Source organism: Phragmites australis, chromosome 18 (assembly GCF_958298935.1).
Source record: "Phragmites australis chromosome 18, lpPhrAust1.1, whole genome shotgun sequence".
NCBI classification, from domain to species: domain Eukaryota; kingdom Viridiplantae; phylum Streptophyta; class Magnoliopsida; order Poales; family Poaceae; genus Phragmites; species Phragmites australis.
In genome coordinates this window covers 19,240,934-19,262,088 of record NC_084938.1, presented here as the reverse complement: position 1 = coordinate 19,262,088, position 21,155 = coordinate 19,240,934, and the positions used below count along the sequence as shown (strand labels likewise).

Here is a 21,155-nt window from a genome sequence, read left to right as displayed (position 1 = left end):
ATTTACCCACAGGTAAATACCTTAATAGGATCGAATATGTCCCATATTTAGTACTTCCAGGCACGTTCGCGGGTAAAAACAAAAAAACAAACCCGATGAGTATAAGGGTACGGCCTTATTCATACCGTGGCACCCGTTTACCTATCTCACTCACTGACATATGGGCTCAGTCCAACAGTCCAAGAAATACGGCCACCACCCTATCCCTCAGCCCTCTCGAAGTCTCAAACTCTCGATCCTCATTCATCATCCTTCTCCTCGTCGCCGTCGCCCAGAGTCCTGATTCCCCGCTGCTCACCACCCTTCCATCACCCCAAGGATGCCAGCCTCCCTTCCGTCGCTCGTCCACTTAGGTGGCGCCCCTTTGCTACCCGTCGCTCGTCCACCGCAGTGCTGCTTGAGCTTCCCCACCATGCCACCGCCCTCTGCTGCCCGAGCGCCCCACCTCCCTTCGTTGCCCATCTACCGTGGCGCCGACCCTCCACCGCTTGTCCACCGTGGCGTCGCCCGTCCACCACGGCACCACTTGAGAGCCCCACCATAGAGTCGCCCCACCGCTGGTCTACCACCCGAATGCTTCGCCACTCATCGTCCATCCACCGTCTATCGCTCAGCTCAGATCCTCGTTGGCCGCTGCTCGTCCGCTCAGCTCAACTCCCGCCATCGACTGCCCGTTAACTCAAACCCAATTGGCCATCATTCATTCATGGGTAATCAGGTATGCCCATGGGCAATGTGTACCCACGAGTGACAGGTTTGTTCCTCGCTCTTCGCCCGCGGGCGTTCGTAGGTATGCCCGCAAGCAACCTAAAATTCACGGGTACGGGTATAGGAAAGCACTACCCGAAAGGCTGAAATCTTTCTTCCTTTTTGGGATTGCTGCAGCCCGCAGGCTAGCTCGATGTGACAATGCCTTTCATCGTCTGCATCCTTGTTTTATGGGCCTCCTTTTTTGAAACGCAACTCTATGAGAGTATATTTATGTTTTTTGATATATATCTATTCATTAATTATCTCATCTATCATATGTTTTTTTAATCAACCTCTCTAGCATGAATCTCAACATAAGGAACGGTCTTAATAGCATGTTAGGGGAATAGTATCACGTTGGCTCTTGTTGATTAACTTCGACCATAACAGACAATCCCAAAGGAAAAGTAACAATATTAATGTCAAAACATAGATGTTTTTCCTTATGCTATGCATGGGTTATACTCGAGGATGTACAACGAAGGACCGAAGGTATGAAGGTATGAGCGGTGGTCCTAATTGGAACACACAAAGGGTAGAAGTGGAGACAAAGCCTAGGAGGCGAAGCCGGTATGTGAAGATCGAAGGACGAAAGGGTGCGGCGAAGCCCGAAGGATAAAGAGTACAACGTAACCCAGAGGACGAAGGTGCACGATGCAAGTACCTTTGGTAATAAAACGAAGGCCTTACGTAGGAGAAACCTGCGAGTTAGCAAGAGTCCGCCGAGGAGACAACTAGAGATAATCTACTCGTAGCCCCAAACCCTTTAGGACACGTGCCAGGTTTAGATAGTACAGGGCAATGTAAATATACAATGATCGTGATACCCCAGGAATATTCCGGGATATCCCTTAGTGTTTAAGGAAATATTCTTGTGGATAAGAGACATGGATATAATGATTATCGAGGTGGATGAGTTATGGCTATGAATACCCTCGCCTGAAGGGAACAATTCTTACACTCACAATTACTGTTCACTATGTTGCAATCACGATCTCAACATTTGGTTCTGTGCGTGGGGATCAAATCCACGACCACGTGGTAACCTTATGCCACCGAAGACTAGAAAGGAAAAGCATAAGAATCTGAAGACGTTGAAGGAGGTTCGATAGCAACCTCACAGCAAGAAGAAGCCATGGAGATCGAAGGGGTTGGAGCTTCGAGCGAGGCCCCCAAGTTGAAATACATGGAGTCAGCAGGCCTATGAAAGGTGAAATAGGAGCATCTGCGGCGATTGCTCTGGGCACTCAAGAGGGTCGAGCAACCATACCAGATGTTCGAAAGAATCATATGGCTGCCCCAAACATCCTAGGGGACCACGGAGCAGGAGTTTATAAAGGCAACATTACGCAGTACGGACATCAGGTGGAGGAAGCTAACAAGCAGATTCAAGAACCTTGAGCAGCGCACCACATGGAAGTGCGAGGTGGCTCAATCTTCGAGTCATCTTCCATTATCTCTCACCCACTCTTCTATCCCATGTCTTGGACTGGAGCCCCTTCCCCGCGTCACCCACAACCACTCGAGTTGCCACTGTCTCCACCCAGGATGGCTATCAAAGCTCCCTCCGAAGGGGTGAGGTCTGCCCAGAATGTGGAAGGGGCTAGAAGTATGATACTGACCATCTCTGGAGGATCCAATTACGACTTTAAATCCAAGAGGCAACAAAGAGAGTATGTACGCAAGATCAATTATGTGAGAACTAGTTCCTCGATGATCAAATCTCGGTGGTCTCACTAGCTAATCACCTTCTCTCAGGGAAATATTCGAGCTCACGATTATCCTTATACAGATGCCTTTGTCATTTCAGCGAATGTGTCTGGATCGGAGGTGCACAAGATACTGATCAATGAGGATAGTTTAGTGGATCTCCTATTCGTAGAAACCTTTGATTGGATGAAATCCTAGGAGTCGCCTGCAGCCGTCTGGAACCCCACTACAAGGCTTCTAGGGAAGGCCCATTTAAGCCCTTGGACGGATCTCTCTCCTGATATCCTTTGGTATGGGGGGGGGGAGCATGGATGGAAGATGTTATGTTTTATGTGGTCGATGCGCTGTACTAGTTCAATGCTATCTTCGAGCAAGGGGCGCTATCCAAATTTGATGCAATAGGACACCATGGTTATCTGTGCATAAAGATGCTAGGCTCAAAGGGTATCATCTCTATATAGGGGCACTGTCGGTGTATCAGGAACCGGGGGTCCCTGAGTCCCAAAGCCAGGCTAGCCGTTCGCCACGTGTCACCATCCCGTGAGGTCCCTTCTGCGGGATGAGAAGAGATCAAGCCACGGGAGAAGGTGCTCGGGGCCACAATCAGTGGTCCCCGAGCACCCCAGTTCCCCAATGATCCACGGAGTCTAAGTACCGGGAAGAAAGTGCTTGGGAAGGTGTCCGCTCACCCCCGGGCACCCTAGTCTCCCGACGATCAAGAGAGCCAAGTTCCGGGAGAGAGTGCTTGGGGTTGCGTGCGTCAGCTCCCGAGCGCTCGGTTCCCCGAAGATCCGTACAAAAGTGCTCGGGAGAGAATGCTCGGGGCTGCACGTGGCAGCCCCCGAGCACTCGATTCCCCGAAGGTTCGTGCAAGAGTGCTCGGGAGAGAGTGCTCGGGGAGGCGAACAGTACCCCCGAGCACTCGGTGCCCCGATGACCCAGAAAGGCCCCCAAGGGGCCCACAGATGAAGTGTTCGCCCGTCAGAGGTCCAAGGCCGCATTAAATGAGCGCGCGTGGCCTGACATATCCAACTGCTCCCGCCGCAGCGTCAGTTCCTGCCATGCTTTGGCAGAGGGGCGTGGGGCTATTAATTGCACGGGTCCCGTCCTGTATTATCCGGTGTATCTCGGGATAACGTTGCCAATATCAAGGAGTTCCGCCTGCCGCCCTGCCGTGGCAGAGGAACAAGACAGGGCGGGCACGCCGGGTGGCTCTGTGGCTGCTCGGCGGGCCCTCTCAACGGCGCCCGTTGCCAGGGCGTCTACAGTGACAAGTGACCAGACGCGCGCCGCGTTTTTCGACCGCCCCAGTCACTTCGCCCAGAGGAAATGATGACGCCTTTCTCAGTCATGATGTCTTGGAACTTGTGCCCCTTCCTTCCCGTTCGGGGTATGTCGCGGCCGGCGATTGCATAAAAGGGTCGGCGCACAGGAAGAAAAAGAAGAGGCCAACAAGCCCAAGCAGTCGACCGTGCCGCAACAGACGAAGAAGACGAACCCCACAATGAACCAAGCCAACGGACGAAGACATTGTGAGCTAGCCTGAGCAGAGCTCCTGCCGAGAAACAAGGAGCATCAAGATCTTAGTTAGACACAATATTCCTGTAACCAGATACATCCTCGGGGGACCTCCCTCAGGACAGTTATTTCATCCATACAGGAGTAGGGTATTACGCCCCCGTGCGGCCCGAATCTGTCTAAACTCCGGTGCATTTACTTCTCTTTGCACTAGGTCGATCATCCTCCACCACCGACCGTTGCATTCACTTTCACTTCCATTTATTTCTCCGACGAACTTATTCAGGATCATCCCCCCGGCTGAATCTCTAAAAAGGATCTCTCGGGATCCCTGCGACAGGAGTTAATCCTCCGACAGGCACCAAGTCGCTGCCCGCAGGATAGAGCATGGTCATGCTCCGGGTCAACAAAAGGTGTGCATGCTATTTAGAGCCAATGTGGAGGAAGAAGAGAGCACGATACCGAGGTCCAAACATGAAGGTAACATAAAGTGGATCACATTAAGCCCAGAGAAAGAAGACATGTGTGTGCATATAGGTGCGACGCTGTCACCTGAGCAAGAGATGAAGTTGTTGGTCACTCTTTGTGCCAATGAGAACATTTTTGCATGGTCACTGCAAGACGTTCCAGGAGTGCCAAGAGAGCTGATAGAGCATCACCCGAAGGTGGCTTCGAAGGTAAAATCTCAAAAGCAAAAGCTTCGAATGCACGTGGAACTTCGCAATGCATGTGGGCTGGCACAAAGCCTCCGAGCTCCACAGCAAGATCATCTCGCAGAGTTGGGATGGCACATGATATGTGCTCCCAAGAGATAAAGACTTCGCAGACCTTTGCAAGGACTGCATCCATTTCCTCGGCTGGCTCAACCACCATGGTGGGGCTGAGTGCTACATGTGGAGATGGGACATCGTATCGGATGCCCCAACCATCATCAAGGTTGTTCCTGTAACATCTTAGTAGGCACCTGGTTCATGCCAAGCCTTAAGTAGGACACCTAACAAGAAGGGGGCGGTAGTTTAGTATACATGTCACGTATAGCTATCTTGTATAGGTCACACAGAAGGCATATTTTGGACTATCCATGGATAACTGAATAGATAGTATTTATCATGCAAAGGATGTATTTTGTTCTTACTGCATGATGGCGAAAGGTCATATCCTGGTTTAATATTTATATTTTTCTTCTGAAATACAAGTTAACTTGCCGTTTTTGGTGATTGATTTCGGCCAGCCGAAGGGGGACTGAGAGAAGGGTACCACCCCCCACTGTCTAAAGATTCTCAGCTTCGGCCCTCGAAGTTGAACCAAAACCTTGGAGGAGCCACTGTTGGGGGAATGGTATCATGTTAGCCCCTATTCGTTGACTTCGACCCTAACAACCAACCTCAAAAGAAAAATAGCAAGACTAATGTTAAGACATAGATGTTTTTTCTTATGCTCTGTAGGGGTTAGGTCCGAAAATGTATAACGAAGGACTGGAGGTCCAAAGGTATGAGCAGTGGACCCAAAGAGAACACATGAAGCAAGGAATAACAAAGGGCAGAAGTAGAGATGAACCCCGGGAAGAAAAGCCGAGATGTGAAGATCGAAGGACGAAGAGTACACCGACGCCCATAGGATGAAGGGGCATGATGCGAGGACCTTTGGCAAGAGAACAAATGCCTTCCCTAGGAGAAACCTATGGGTTAGCAGGAGTCTGACAAGAAGACAACAAGAGAGAATCTACTTGTAGCCACGAAGGGAGACACAACGTGGGTCCCTTTAAGGACACGTGTCGGGTTTAGATAGTACAAGGCAATATAAATGTACAATAACCATAATACTTCAGGAATATTCTGAGATATCTCTTTGTGTTAAAGAAAATATTCCTGTGGATAAGGAGCACAAATGTTATAATGATCGAGGTAGATGAAGTACGACTATAAATACTCTCACCTGATTGGTGTAAGACTAAGAAGAAAATAATTTTTACTATTATAAATATTATTCACTCTGTTACTATCACGATCTCAATGGCATATACCTAGTGGAATTTTCTCCGCTGCCTCTTTTCCCTTGAGTGGGCATCGAGTAGGCTGCACCATCTGCTGCTGTTGGGTGTCGCTGTGTTGTGGCCTGATCTCTGAGGACGGTCCACCCAAGTCATGCCGGCCCGGCCTCCGCTCAAAAAGAGGCCTTCTCTCTCACTCGGCAAACGAGGTCGAATTGGCCCAGTTTCCCTCTCCTTACGTTTCACACGAGGCAAACAGTTTGGCCGTTTGTGAACATCCAAACTCTTTCATCTCCTCTCTCAAAAAAAATTAAAAAAATGCAGTGACTAGTTGACATTTAGATTTAGCTATTTATCTTTTGGACTGCAATCAGATTTTAAACCAATAGATAACTGACACATCAGTTTGAGCATCCCGGAAAAATCGACTGCTTTCATTTAGAATTGCAATCAGTTTATTTTACCAAAATAACAAAGAAAGATTTCTTTGGTAATTCAATCATTTTTTTACTGTCTAGCTGGTAATCAGCTATGTTTCTTTTGGATTGCACTCAGTTTTTCGGTCAATAGCAAGTTGTCACGTAATCAGCGCATTTTGTGCAGCATAATGCCAAAGTTGACTGATTAAGTATGTTTCTTAACAAAAGTAAAAAAAATGACCCACTGTACACTAAAAATTTCAGAACAAAAAATTATAAAGAGTGTATTGCACATGTAAAAATTATAGTACAGCATACATAATTTTTTTAAATATCAATATAATCAATAACATTGACACTCATATTACATGAAAAAAGTTACTCCTCACAATCAACTATATTTTAAAGTAGAATGCTAAGTTACTTTTAAACAATAAAAATTTACATTTAAATAAATAAGTAATCAATTATAGAATTTTAATAATTTAGTATAGTCAAAATATGACTTATGAAATTGAGACTTCAAATTACCAGATACTGCCAATTCATTTCCAAAGCGCCTGCCCTTAAATAATCTTGAACTCGCCAACTCAATTCAAGTAAAAGAAATAAAGAAAAAATGAAGACTAAGGTCATGTTTGTTTTTGTTGTGGATTGTTATAGTCTAGATTATGTGAAGAAGCTTCTCTCATCAGATTGTGGATTATAAGATTTCGTAGTACAACTAGATTTTTATGAATTGTGAGAATCAATTTTTAAATTATGATGTTTGTTTTTACTTTTGTTTTTAAGCTAAAATCCATAATTAGAATAAAAAACAAATAAAGGCTAACTCTTCTTTAATTATTTTACTTGAAGGTACGTAGTACCCCGGAATGATAAGAGATGTTAATGTTAGGAATACGTTGCGACCAGTTAGGACTTCTCTCTCTTCACCCAGTTGGTCAATAAAGTCTAATCCCCAAACAAACGACAACACAATGGACACAAGATGTAGGTGGATCTCTCTATTCTTTATCGCTTTGTGTAATTACAATGGAGACTTTCTATGTGTGTATATATATATTCTGTTTATTTCTACTTATTGCTGGCTCCTGCTAAAAACTGAAACAAATAGACTGACTTATTATTGATTTTTGAAAAACTGAAAACTAGCTTAATAAAATAAAATTAAAGTTGATAGGAGTGATTTTTCTGACTTTTAGTATGAATCTAATTTTTTTTCGTAAAAACTAACAGACAAAAGATAAAAGCTATAAGCAACTTTCATAAAAACCGCTTTCCAACAGAAATCTAAATATTTCAACTGTGATAAACAGTATCATAGATGAGTGACTCCTACACCTATCAGAACACAAGCAGGGGGGCTATGGGCCCACCCTGCCTCGTAACTGGTCTTCCCCTTCTACAGAATTGGTTTTCTCAACAGTTACATGTAAAATGGGCAAAAATAAAAAAAATAGACAATATATACCACCATATTACTAAAAGAGACAATATATCGGTGTATTTACAAATCTAACACACGTATTCAGTACTTAAATTCTGAAAAAACCTTGAAACGGCGAGCCAGGGTCTGAGATGCCGAATACAGCAACAATGATGTATTCGGTATCTCAGGTGCTAAAAATTGCCTGTATTCAGCACATCAGGTGCCGAATTAGGTCCGATCTGCTGCGCGGTCACATCCTATCTCTGCTTTTGGTGCGCGGTGTTTTCAGCACCTGAGGCGTCGAATACGGTGAACAGTCATGTATTTGGCACCTCAAGGGCTGGCTTTTTTCGGTGTTTGAGGTATCAAATTCGGGTTTTCAGATTTGAGTGCCGAATATCGGTGCTAAATTTATAAATACGTTAATTTATTGTCTATTTTAGTAAATATGTCGACGTATGCTATCTATTTTTGCATTTCTCTCCTACTTAAAAAATGAGTAGTACATGTATGGTCTGCCAGGAATATTCCTCTGCCACCCTCAGATTCCTCTGTCCCCCTCCCCTCCCCGTCTACGCGTGCGCGTTTCCGGCTTCCCCACATCTATCCTCCCCCAATCCCCGCCGCCATCTCCAACCTCCCAACGCGCCGCCTCCACCTCCTCCCGTCTGTGACGCCGCCCGCCGGTCCGCTGCCACCGCGCCGCCTCCACCCCTCCCCTCCCCTCCGCGCGGCCTACACAGTTCCGTCCTTCCTCCCACCGGTCGGCCGCCTATTTGCCCCTCAACAGCCGTAGTCGGGACAACAACGCCTCGTGTTCGTCGCTAAAACCCACCGAACCGTCCCACCCCCAAGCACCCTTCCTCCCGTCGCGTCCTCCACCACCGCCACCTCGTGGGCCGGCTCCCGAGCGTCTCACCGTTGGTGGCACCCCGAATCCAGAAGGACTCCCCTTCCTCCCGCCGCGTCCTCCACCGCTGCCGCCTCACTGCCCTGCTCCCGAGCGTCCCACAGTCGGCGGTGCCCCGAATCCAGAAGGACTCCCATTCGATCGGCCAGCGGGAGCCGCGCCCAGAGCTCGATCTCCGGGTCCGATCGCGCAAGAACGCCTCCACCACCGACATACGTGCCACGTACAGAAAGCTCGCGCTGGTGAGTTCTCTTCTTGTCCATGCGCGCGAGCGCATGTGTTTGATCGGGTTCTGTTCTGAGTTGGTTCTTATCTCTTACCGCGTGCGCGCGCAGAAGTGGCAACCGGATCGGTAGGCGAGCGACCCTGCCGAGGCCAAGCGGCAGTTCCAGCGGATCCAAGAGGCGTAATCCGGTAAGACTCACGCGTTTGCCCGTCGCTGCTTGATTTGAAATAAAGGTTTTTTGTTACATTTTTGTTGTGTTAGCGTTAGCTTCTGCCTTTGGAAGGAGGAGCGCATGGAGTTTCTATGCATGGATTTGGATGAACTGAAACGATTTTTCTTGTTATCCCCTGCCCCCTTTTGTGTTTACAGTGTTTAAATTTGGAACTGTCTTGTGCTTATTTTTTTCCCCGTGTTTCTACATTACGAAGTGAACTGGATTGATGGAAAGAATGGGGAATATGTGGGCCGTATGGGATTCAATGGAGGATGCAAGACCTGGGGTTGTTTGGATCTTAGGTTTTCTCAGAACTAGATTTTATCAAACTAAATTTAAAGTTAAACACTTGTTTGGTTACGTTAAGATAAAGTCACTAAATCTGTAGTGCAAAGAATTTTATGTGAAAAACTTGCACAAATATGCATTTTCGCAACATCTATAAATAAAATCTGAGACCCGAACAACCACATAGGTTTGCTGAGCTTGGATCTTGTTGAATGATAGTCCTTGGAAACGTTGGATACTTGAAAGTTTGGGAAAGGATAGAGGGGATTTAGTTTCATTTCTTGATGTTTGATCTATACGGTTCCACTTATTTCATCTTAGGCAGAACTTGGATGAACTTGCACAACAATCAAATTATTGTGGGTTTGCTGGGTTAGTCTTGTGCTTCAACATGCCAGAGCTCAGATTCCATGAAGATGATCGTGTTGCCTTTTGTAGAAGAGCTTAATTTTACCAGACAGAACCCGAAGAATGAACTAATGTTTGAATGAAGAGAGGGAGGACGTCAACCAAGATATAACGGTATATCTTCCTTAAACTATCCATTTAATTTGAACTGATAGGGTGTGTGGGTAGGGCAAATGCCTCTTTACTTATCTGTTTTATGATGGCAGTATATTCCTGAAATCAAAGATCCCATGGCTAATGCTGTTGATATAGTTTCTAAGAAAAATACTTCAATAAAATCTGTAAGTGCCCATTTTAAACACTTCAATATTTTTTCTAAGAAAAAAGTTTGCCAAAAGTGCTCAAGCCATGGATATTATACAGAAGAGGCAAAGAAATGGATTATGAATTTTGAAAGGTGTGATAATAGTGTATGCATTTAAAATACTGCTCATTTTTTTTTTACTAAGGTTACAGTCAAGCTATAAGAATGGGATGAGCAAATCTTTCCCTAGGTCAGTGCTCCACAGTTATTAGAGTTGATCTACTGAGCTGTGACATATTATATATAATGAATGCTTTATAATTGTTATGAGATTTGCATATGTTTTTAGAATGGCACTTCCTTCTCTTTTGGGCCCATTGAATTAGCGTCAGGCGACATTATGCATCTTAGATGATGATATCATCGTGAAACCATATTTTTCTCCTTTACGTGCAGATTCTTAGTGCTTTTATTCACTACTTACACAGATATGCAAAGAAACAAGAGGTGTACTTATCCTTTTTATATTTAGAATTTGCTGTGATGGATTAGGGAATTCTATTATCGAGGCCAACGACTTTGTGGTCAATACCAAGCGGAAATAGTTGCAGGTGCGTATCGAATTATGCTCGATGGGTTATCTTGTTTCTCCTTGGCAAGTACATACTATTGTTTATTAGGAAGTACATCTGTATTTCCAAAGCAATTTGCTGTCACCTTGCAATTAGTAAGTAGGAAGCTCTATTTTTCATGGCTTGTTTTATAAAAATAATATTATTTAAAAAAACTCATATATCATCTATCATCTTGTTTTATAAAAATATGCAAGTACCACTTATAAGATAACGTGACGTCAATTTAAATCATACTTTTCATCTTGTTTTATAAAAATATGCAAGGACCAGGTACAAGGATATGTTATATTATTTTGTATTGGCTTTACCTTTATTATCTTGTGAAAATTTGTGGCTCCGTTAGCCGGTTACCTTTATATATTCAATTTTAATTACCCTCAGTGCTTACTACACATGATAGAAGTATAGAACCCAGATTATGTTCAATGCCATATAGTTCTAGGCACAACATGGTGTGCTTGGACTTGTAATGTTGTGCAGTTAATCGGCCCATGATGAACTAAGCTTGGTGTTGTCTGTTCTGGTTTTGAGAAAAGAATTTGGTTCAATCAAAAGTTCGCAATTTTGCATTTCAGTTTGGCTGGAATTACAAGTCCTCATTTTGCCTTCTTGATTGGACTTTGTCAAATGAACCATATGTGTGATAAGTTTTTTCTCTTCTTTTTTTTTTGGTGTATGTGTGATACACTTGGAGGTTAGAGATTTCAAACCGGTGATCATTATTTTTCCCATAAGTAACTGCAAATGAGAAGCTTTGTTTCAGCCATCCGTGCTCCATGATGTCTTTACTAGAACATGATAGGTCGTGGGAACTGCTTGGATGAGACTTACAGCTCTGTGTTTCTTGCACAGAACTCGCGATGTTGCGGAGATCTCAGCTGGCGTTTGATTGAGCAACAAAGCACACCTGCAGAGTTAAAAGGTTGGTCAATTTAGTGTTTCTTTCCGGTCATCTATACTTTATTATGTGAACTGTTTAGTGATTTCTGGAACAAACCTGATCACAATTAAATGCTTTATGGGTGCTTATGAGATGATGATGCTGCTGCTGTCTCATCTTCTTGGTAGCTCATTTCTTCCTCCCTTTGGTAGTCATGGAAATAAAAAACACAATATTAGTGTTGTTGGCCGGAAAGGAGCATTTCCTAGCCATGTCAATGCAAAGAAAACATTAGTGTTCTTGCTTACTGATAGGTCGTGGGAACTGCTTGGATGAGACTTACAGCTCTGTGTTTCTTGCGCAGAACTCGCGATGTTGCGGAGATCTCAGCTGGCGTTTGATTGAGCAACAAAGCACACCTGCAGAGTTAAAAGGTTGGTCAATTTAGTGTTTCTTTCCGGCCATCTATACTTTATTATGTGAACTGTTTAGTGATTTCTGGAACAAACCTGATCACAATTAAATGCTTTATGGGTGCTTATGAGATGATGCTGCTGCTGCTGTCTCATCTTCTTGGTAGCTCATTTCTTCCTCCCTTTTGTAGTCATGGAAATAAAAAACACTAATTTCGATGCTTTTATTTAGCAACCTGATTTGGATACTTTATACATCTGAATACCTAATATTTTCGTTTTTACATCTGAATACCTAATATTTTCGGGTTTAAATTTACTCCGTTTCACAGGGAAACTTCAGCATTCAACTGTTTTCCTGTTTTAGAGCAAAAAATACAGATCAAGCACTCACTCACTGTGATATATCGTATCTGAACAATTTTGATAGTGGCTCCATCGAGTGTATAACTACCTGGGGAAATTGCATAATGAATTTATTAATTACATAGCTTCCTTGTGGTAGTCACAGTACTCATTTCATGGCAGTACTCATTTCATACATGCTTTCTAATTTATTTGACAAAAAACCTTGATTTCTGGAACAAACCTGATCACAATTAAATGCTTTAGTGGATACATCTGATCCAACGGTGGATGCGCAGGTGATCGCTGCGAAGGTTGTTGGTTTCGTTAGGTCTCATCTTGCTTGTAGCCCATTGAATTGTAGCCAATAGGTTCATGGGATTTTAGCAGTTCCAGGCTGGCCTAACTTACCAGGATCCATGTGATTCCATCATGTTTTAATGTTCAGTTCCGTAATGCTCTGACCTCATGCTTGTAGCCAATTGAATTGTAGAGGTTGTTGGTTTCGTTAGGTCTCATCTTGCTTGTAGCCCATTGAATTGTAGCCAATAGGTTCATGGGATTTTAGCGGTTCCAGGCTGGCCAAACTTACCGGGATGCCATCACTCCTTACCAAAGCAAGAGCATCTTGGTTTCAGAAACTTTGTTGACTGAGTGTATAATCATTGGTAGTCTGTCTCGCAGATGTCGTCTTCGAAGAAGTCCGGGGGCCGCACACCACTCGGAAACATAACCAACACTACCGGCATAAGTATTGCAAAACTACTTCTGCCTACTTCGAGTTCATTATCTATATAAATGTAACATTGGATGCTTCGCAACTAAATACATGTTGAACCTTTTCAGATTGGGTTACCAATAGCAATGTTGACCCACCAAAGACATCCAGTTCACTGACACACCCTGAAGATCCTAAAGAACGCAAGAGGCAACGGGAGAGGGAACGGTATGCGCTAAAAAGGGATGAAATTCTAAAGAAGCAACGTGAAGCATATCATCATAAGAAAGCGCAAGCCCATTTGAAAGGCGTTGAACAGCATCAAACTCAGACAAATGCCAGACGAGCCAGTATTAGCATGCCATATGAGCCAATACAGCTACGATGTAACCCTGATAGCATCAAGACTGTAACCATTGATGATTGTGCCACTCACACTCCACCACCTAATAATCTAACGGGAGAGTTAACAATCGAGCAAATTGAAGCTAAACGAGTGAGAGAATGTGCACGATATGCAAATCTGACACCTGAACAAAAGCAAGCGATACGTGATCGTCGAAAGGTCTCCGAGGTATTGCGGCGCAGCACCCTAAGTGAGGAGCAGATTGAAGCAAGTCGTGAACGTCGGAGGGTGCATAATATGACACCCGAGGAGAAGCAGGCAAAGAGAGATCGCGAAAAAGCAAGAAGAGAGTTGCGGCGCAACACTTTGAGCCAAGATTCCATCGCCATGCAGAACCCAATGTATATCCCTGAGGTGGTACGCCTTACTACGGATGCATCTGATCCTCATGGATCCAGAGTCACAAATGATTGGTCAATTCCTCTGGTTCAACCAACGCCTGTTTACATCCAGTCAGCTTCATATCAGATGCCAGACATGAAGAATGCTAATCAAATAACGCACAGACAATGTGTTACACCTGGAGAAAGGATAGCACTGCTAGCCCGTCGTAATGCGCACTTTGCAAGTAGACGGGACAAGAAAGCTTCTGCCTCAATAGAAGAAAGTCCAACTATAACTGTAGAAGATACCGATGGTTTAGATCCTCCACCGCAGTCAGGTGTCATTAACAATGGTAATGTTTTTACTTGTATTGCTCTTTCCTCAAATTCCAATACAACATATACCCTGATGTATTGTACTTGTGTTGTTATTGACAGAAAATACCTCTCTAACCCCTCAAACTACCAGCATCCAGGCGCCAACAACACGTCCACCAGTTAGCGACGATGGTAATTTCCTTGATTGTATTCATTTTATAATTAAAAAAATACAATCAGGGCCATCATATATACTTATACAAATATGTATGATGCGATAGGTGATGATGATGGCGTCGTATTCGATGAGGACTCTGAAGAGGATGAGGGCTATATGTTCGCTGGTCAAGGTACATTTTTGGCATTGTTTCGCCTTACATCCATATCTTTTACATCCTTATCTAACTCGTTCGTGCTAAAAATCACTTCAGACGGGGATACCGATGATGAGGATATCGAATTCGATGAAGCTGAAGATGCCTCGGCTACTACCTCTAGCATACCTGATCCGTATGACCACGTGTATGACAATATACCCCAAGCCACGCACATGTTGAAGCCTGTTGAAAACTGCAAGCATTGCAACGCGAAGAAGTTCGAGCATGAGACAAATGGGTTCTGCTGCCGTAATGGAAAGATTAAACTATGTACCCCAGAAACACCACCCGAGCTCATGAGGCTCTGGTCGAGTGCAGACGTTGATGCTAGGCACTTCCGTGAAAGCATAAGGTTTTTTCAATGGTCATTTCTCATTCACTTCACTATACTGTAACCTTGACGGTGAGACCACTGACATGAGAAAAAGTGGTATTTACACGTTTCGTGCCCACGGCCAAATGTACCACAACATACGGTCGTTTGGTATAGACGGGACTGAACCCAAGCACCTGGAGCTTTACTTCTATGATGACGATCCCAGTCTAGAGCACCGGTATCGCCGTTGCCGCGAAGAGCAGTACCAGCAAGACAAGGAACTTATCAGAAAGCTGGTTGACATACTTCATGACAACCCATACTCTAAACAACTCAGGAGTATGGGACAGGTTGAGGATCTTGATGACTACCGTGTGACACTGAACCTTGATCATAGGTTGGACCAGAGAACATATAACATGCCAGCCACTTCGGAGGTGGCCGCTGTTTGGGTTGAGGGGAGCGAACGCCGAAGGCACTTTGAGAATAGCGTTATCCTGCAAGGGAAGAACAAGCAAATATATGGCATCCGATCGTATCATGGATGCTATGATGCTCTATCATACCCTCTCTTTTTCCCTAGAGGCGAACTCGGTTGGCATCCCGATATCCCAAAGGTCGGTGTGTCCATCAATGTGGTGACCGCGGCTCGTATGGCTCGTGGTAATAATCATGAGGACCCAGGTTAGTGTTATCAAAAGATGATGTTTGCACCGTCAATTCTTGGCATAGTACTCGTTAATGCTCAACACTAACTTTGAATGTCATATGCTCTGTGCAGATTCTAATGGCAGGCTATGCGTGTCCGTGCGGGATTACTACTGCTACAAATTCCAGATACGGCCAGGGATATTTAACCCAATACTGTTTGGCAAGCGTCTTTTTCAGCAGTTCGCGGTCGACACATACATCAAGATCAAAAGCTCGCGGCTGGACTACATATGGGCTCATCAGAAGGAGTTAAGGGCGGACCTGTACCAAGGTTTGGTGGACAGCGTGCATGCCGGGGAGGGTAGAGCGGACGCGGTTGGAAAACGGACCGTGCTGGCTACATCATTTATCGGTGGACCTCGGGATAAGAGGCGTCGGTACATGGATGCTATGGCTTTAGTGCGAAAGTATGGGAAGCTGGACATCTTCCTCACAATGACATGCAATCCAAACTGGGATGAGATCACGCGCGAGCTCTACCCTAGCCAAATACCCCAGGATCGTCCGGATCTCGTCGTACGTGTTTTCAGGGCGAAGCTAGAGGAACTAAAAAAGCAGTTGCTTGATAAGCACATGCTTGGCAAGGTGAAGGCCTACGTCTATGTGGTTGAGTTCCAGAAGAGGGGTTTACCGCATGCCCACTTCTTGCTCATCATGAAAGGGCGGTACAAGCTCACATGTCCGGAGCAGTATGATTGTATCATCTCTGCCGAGCTCCCGGACAAGCGTAACTACCCAGAGCTATACAAGATGGTTGTCAAGCATATGATGCATGGCCCTTGCGGTGTGCTGAACCGTGATTGCCCATGCACGAAGGACCGTCCGTCATGCAAGAATCATTACCCGCGGTCTTTCAACGTGACTACCTTACAAGGAAATGACTCCTACCCGGTGTATAGGAGACGTGATGATGGCCGGCATGCAATGGTTCGAAAACACGAGCTAGACAATAGGTGGGTTGTCCCATACAACCCTTACCTCCTATGGCTGTTCAACTGCCACATCAATGTTGAGGTATGCTCGAGCATAAAGGCTGTTAAATACCTATTCAAGTACATATACAAGGGCCATGATCGGGCGTCGGTGTCTGTGAACGAGGCTGACAAGAACGGCAACATGGATGAGATCAAGCAGTATAGGGACGCGAGATGGGTGACCCCCCCGGAAGCCTTGTGGAGGATATACGGCTTTGAACTGAGCAAGAACTCATCACCTGTGATGCAACTACAACTTCATCTCCCGAATATGCACATGGTTTCGTTTCAAGAGGGCCAAGATATCCAAGAAGTTCTCAATCGGGAAGATGCTGATAAGTCAATGCTGACAGAGTATTTCAATGCGAACAAAGTACATGAGCATGCTCGGGGTATCTTGTACCGAGATTTTCCCGAGTGGTATACTTGGCAGAAAGGCAAAAATAAAAAATTCTGGCAACGAAGGAGACGAGAAGGTGGACAAGTTGGTAGAATCGTGTCAGCTCATCCAGTCGAGGGGGAACGCTACTATTTGCGGGTTCTCCTAAATCATGTGACTGGCGCCACCTCCTTTGATGACCTAAGGAAGGTTTACGGCAAGATCCTACCTACCTTTCGTGAAGCCGCAGAGAGAAGGGGCCTGATCGAGGCAGACAACACATTGGACGAGTGTCTTACGGAAGCCGAGTTGTTCCAGATGCCACCATCGCTCCGGAGGCTCTTCGCAACAATACTGGTATTCTGTGAGCCTAGCGACGTGCGTGGACTCTGGAACAAGCACTTGGAGGCAATGTCGAAAGACTATCGCCGCATCAATCCATGCACATTCGCGACCCAACAAATGGTTTTAATAGATATCAGAAACATGCTACAGTCAATGGGTAAAGATATACGGTCATTCCCTCTTCCTGAGATCGACGAGGCACATGACACGGCAAACGGTGTGCCCAGGGAGATCTTTGAGGAGTCCACGATTGAGCTTGACCATAAGGACGCAACTCTGTTGGACTCCCTCAACGCCGAGCAAAGGGCCGCCTACGATGAGATTCTATCTGCTGTTGAAAGTGACGAGGGTGGTGTGTTTTTCGTGGATGGACCAGGAGGGACAGGGAAGACTTTTTTGTACAAGGCATTGCTTGCAACGATACGAGGGCAGGGGAAGATTGCCGTGGCAACAGCTACGTCCGGTGTTGCAGCTTCCATAATGCCTGGTGGAAGAACCGCGCACTCGCGCTTCAAGATACCACTGAGTGTTGACGATGGTGCGTTCTGTAGCTTCACTAAACAGAGTGGGACTGCCAAACTTCTGCGGACGGCTTCACTTATTATTTGGGATGAAGCCTCCATGACTAAGAGACAAGCGGTGGAGGCGTTGGACAACAGCATGCGTGACATAATGAGCCGACCAGAATTGCCATTCGGTGGGAAGACGGTTGTGTTTGGTGGAGATTTCAGGCAGGTCCTCCCTATTGTCCGAAAGGGGTCAAGGGCTCAGATAATTGATGCGTCGCTGCGTAGGTCGTACCTATGGGATTGCATGCGTCACCTAAAGCTTGTACGCAACATGAGGACACAAAGTGACCCGTGGTTTGCGGAATACCTACTGCGCATCGGTGGTGGCACCGAGGAGGCCAATGGTGATGGCGATGTACGTCTTCCTGACGATATATGCGTGCCGTATACAGGGGAGGACACAGACCTTGATAAACTGATAGACAACATTTTTCCAATGCTTGATGATAATATGTCGGATCCAAACTACATCACCTTGCGAGCCATCTTGTCCACACGAAACGATTGTGTGGACCAGGTTAATATGAAGATGATCGATCGCTTCCGAGGGGAGGAGGTGGTGTATCATAGCTTTGATCGTGCAGAAGACGATCCTCATAACTACTACCCCCCTGAGTTTCTTAACTCGCTGACACCTAACGGGCTGCCTCCACACGTTCTGAAGCTCAAGATGAACTGTCCTATAATATTACTTAGGAATATTGACCCTACGAAAGGACTTTGCAATGGGACGAGGTTGGTGGTCAGGGGGTTCCAGAGAAATGCCATCGATGCAGAGATTGTGCTGGGGCAACATGCTGGAAAGAGGGTTTTTCTACCTCGGATCCCCCTATGCCCCTTTGATGATGAGATGTTCCCTTTCCAGTTTAAAAGGAAGCAGTTTCCTGTCAGGCTCAGCTTCACCATGACAGTCAACAAGGCACAGGGGCAGACCATCCCCAACGTCGGTATTTACCTGCCCGAGCCGGTGTTCTCTCACGGTCAGTTATATGTTGCGCTATCTAGGGCCATCGCCAGGGCGAACATCAGGATTCTCGCCGTTACTACTGATAACAAAAAAAAGAAGTGCTCAAAGCAAAGTGGGATATACACGAGGAACATCGTCTACAGAGAGGTTCTTACGGCATAGGCGATGTTTAGAAATTCATATAGTGTACATAGTTAAATGCCCGTGCGTTGCAACATGAATCGAAAATTTTCACGAGATAATACAGATGACCGAAACATGTTCTAAAATAACATAACCATGTCCTTGTTATTTTTGTTTGAATTAACATGAGTAAAATTCCTGCTATAGTTGAAACAAGAGGCAGAGTGTTTGTTTCAAGCTAGAAACAAGATTTGCAGAGGATAAGTTGGAGGATCCAAGACTGGCAAGTGATAGTAGCAATGACCTAACACATTCGGTAAAGAAACGAAAGAAAGAAAGAACTGCAATTTTTTTTTGACATGCCGATATACTTCGATGAATGGTAATTACAGTAGTGTCTTTTCCCTGATTTGTGTTCTAGCGTCTTTTATTTCATACTAATTTCTTTAGTACAAACAACAAGCAGATGCAAACAGAAAAAAGAAAAATGATTCAGAGCATCCGCTGGAAGCCCATGTATTGATGATGCATAGTTGTAGCACTTCTTGAATTAGTCTACAACTCTATATGTAGCACTTTTAGAGGTAGCATGTCTTGCTGCTCATCCAAATAAGCTTGCACTTGTCCAACTTCATCTACAAAGTCCTTCTGATGAACTTCAAGATGAAGATACACATTATGTTCTGGCTGTAGCAAGATTCAGGTCAAAAGCTGGTTGTCCCCCATTAACTGAAGCTTCAGATGAGGAATTTTGCAGAGAGAGAGGTGCTACTTTGACTTCCTTGATCTGGCTGTAAGTTAGGTTCCTTCCGAAGTGCATCATCATTCAAGTTGAACAGGCCGTCCTCAGCATCAATGACTTGATCTTCCTCTGAACAAGGTCATCCATTTCCATGTTAGCCACAGGTTCATTGAGATCAACACCCGGATTGTATTTAGAATAGCAAGAGAGTATAATCCTATATTCCATTTTCCTTCACACACTTCAAGAAATAATTTATGCTCAAGCATGTTCGATTAGATTTTCACCTTGTCAGTCATGAACTTTTTTTCTCTGTCCTTTATATATCTATTCAGATTCTTCCCTTTATTGGATTTGCGCTGGCAAAGTTCTTGTTCTACTCGACAGTAACTATTATACTTAAGGTAGAGGCCACTATCCTCTTGTGGGCAAACTCACGAATTTCCTGAAAAATATTACAAAACAGGGCCATTTTTGTCTGTTCCAAATATGCGGAGCAACCATGCTAAATCTCTCACTCCTGACCTCAGACATGTGGGCCGTTCTAATCCGTATCTTTGCTTAGCATGAGAAGGTATGAACACAAGACTTCCTTTATCCATTTGTTTATTGCAGTAATCATTTATAAATTGATATAAACTGAAAAGGGACGCAAACTTTGCGCATCTGCAGGTTGATTGGATTTACTTCGTTGCTTTTGCCGGCACAGCAGCTGGCCTCGTGATATACTCATGCAAATACTGTCCCTTTTCAGTTGCAGTTATCTCTGAACATGTATAGGTACATAGCTATTTACTGTGTTAGCGCCACTACTCACCATTTAAAACTGCTGCAAGCAGGGGTTCCAAGGAGGCTGCTGAAGAGACGGCGCAGGTTACAGGGGCCATGGATGCGGAGGCTGCAACAGTGAACCGCACAGCACAAGTTCCCGGTGTCGGAGATGATGGGCCAGTCTCCAACCAGAGTTTTCATCAGCTGCTACTGCCTCAATGTAGTAGGCAACGGTTAGCTGCAAACTAGGCCAGTAACAGAACATTTGAAATGTGGTTGACGGTTGCTCAAGCCTATAATGTGAAGTGTGATAAATTATTTAATGTCAGATGTGAAAGAGGGTTATAGCTTGCACAAGTGCATTGCATAACACAGAGTATTCACGTTTTATGGCCCATTCTATTATTTTCCCCCAAGGAGCTGTGCATGCCGTTCTTCGTGTCTGAATGATTAAGGAGTGGAAATTTTCAGTCTTCATAAATCATTTTGGAGTCAGTACAAATTGAAGTAAAATTTCATGTATCTTGTGTGCCAACTTTGAAATTGTCACAGGAACTAAGGCATGACATTACAAAAATCAAAACTGAACCATAAAGTAGCTTGCAAGTCCAAGCACCCACCTGGGCAGCATGCCCTTGCTCTCTCTATAAGACCATTTCCCTTTCCACCAAGGCAGCAGGCCCTTGCACTCTCTATTGGGCTGAGGTCCGGACCAAAGCTCATCTCATGTTGCC

General features: G+C 45.0%; 2 protein-coding genes across 8 annotated transcripts in view; both read left to right on the top strand.

Moving 5' to 3' along the window:
• The first annotated feature begins 8,301 nt into the window (after positions 1–8,301).
• LOC133899014 (uncharacterized) overlaps positions 8,302–21,155 on the top strand; it is a 30,100-nt gene continuing 17,246 nt past the window's right edge. The window contains exons 1-9 of one of the 5 annotated variants that reach the window (XM_062339889.1): positions 8,302–8,971; positions 9,065–9,979; positions 10,598–10,720; positions 11,597–11,666; positions 11,989–12,058; positions 13,067–13,133; positions 13,229–14,182; positions 14,268–14,339; positions 14,429–14,919. In XM_062339889.1, the coding sequence (XP_062195873.1) occupies positions 13,067–13,133; positions 13,229–14,182; positions 14,268–14,339; positions 14,429–14,919 (1,584 nt within the window). In that variant the 5' untranslated portion in view covers positions 8,302–8,971; positions 9,065–9,979; positions 10,598–10,720; positions 11,597–11,666; positions 11,989–12,058. Of the gene's footprint in view, positions 8,972–9,064; positions 9,980–10,597; positions 10,721–11,596; positions 11,667–11,988; positions 12,059–13,066; positions 13,134–13,228; positions 14,183–14,267; positions 14,340–14,428 lie in introns of those variants that run through there. The other 4 variants (XM_062339890.1, XM_062339887.1, XM_062339891.1 and 1 more) reach the window with 4 other exon arrangements.
• On the top strand, positions 14,942–21,030 carry LOC133899013 (uncharacterized). Of its 3 annotated transcripts, XM_062339885.1 has the most exons (4): positions 14,942–15,524; positions 15,622–20,224; positions 20,323–20,370; positions 20,490–21,030. In XM_062339885.1, the coding sequence occupies exons 1-2, from the start codon at positions 14,942–14,944 to the stop codon at positions 18,945–18,947; spliced, it is 3,909 nt and encodes a 1,302-aa protein (XP_062195869.1). In that variant the 3' UTR covers positions 18,948–20,224; positions 20,323–20,370; positions 20,490–21,030. The 3 variants fall into 3 exon arrangements, with proteins under 3 accessions (XP_062195869.1, XP_062195870.1, XP_062195868.1); XM_062339886.1 differs by lacking the exon at positions 20,323–20,370 and having other exon boundaries at positions 20,490–21,029; XM_062339884.1 differs by having other exon boundaries at positions 20,323–21,029.

Bases quoted from the DNA above. Each gene is read 5' to 3' on its own strand.
- LOC133899013 (XM_062339885.1), top strand. From the start codon at position 14,942: ATGAGAAAAAGTGGTATTTACACGTTTCGTGCCCACGGCCAAATGTAC. The intron at 15,525-15,621 runs GTTAGTGTTATC...TGCTCTGTGCAG, and splicing joins TAATAATCATGAGGACCCAG to ATTCTAATGGCAGGCTATGC.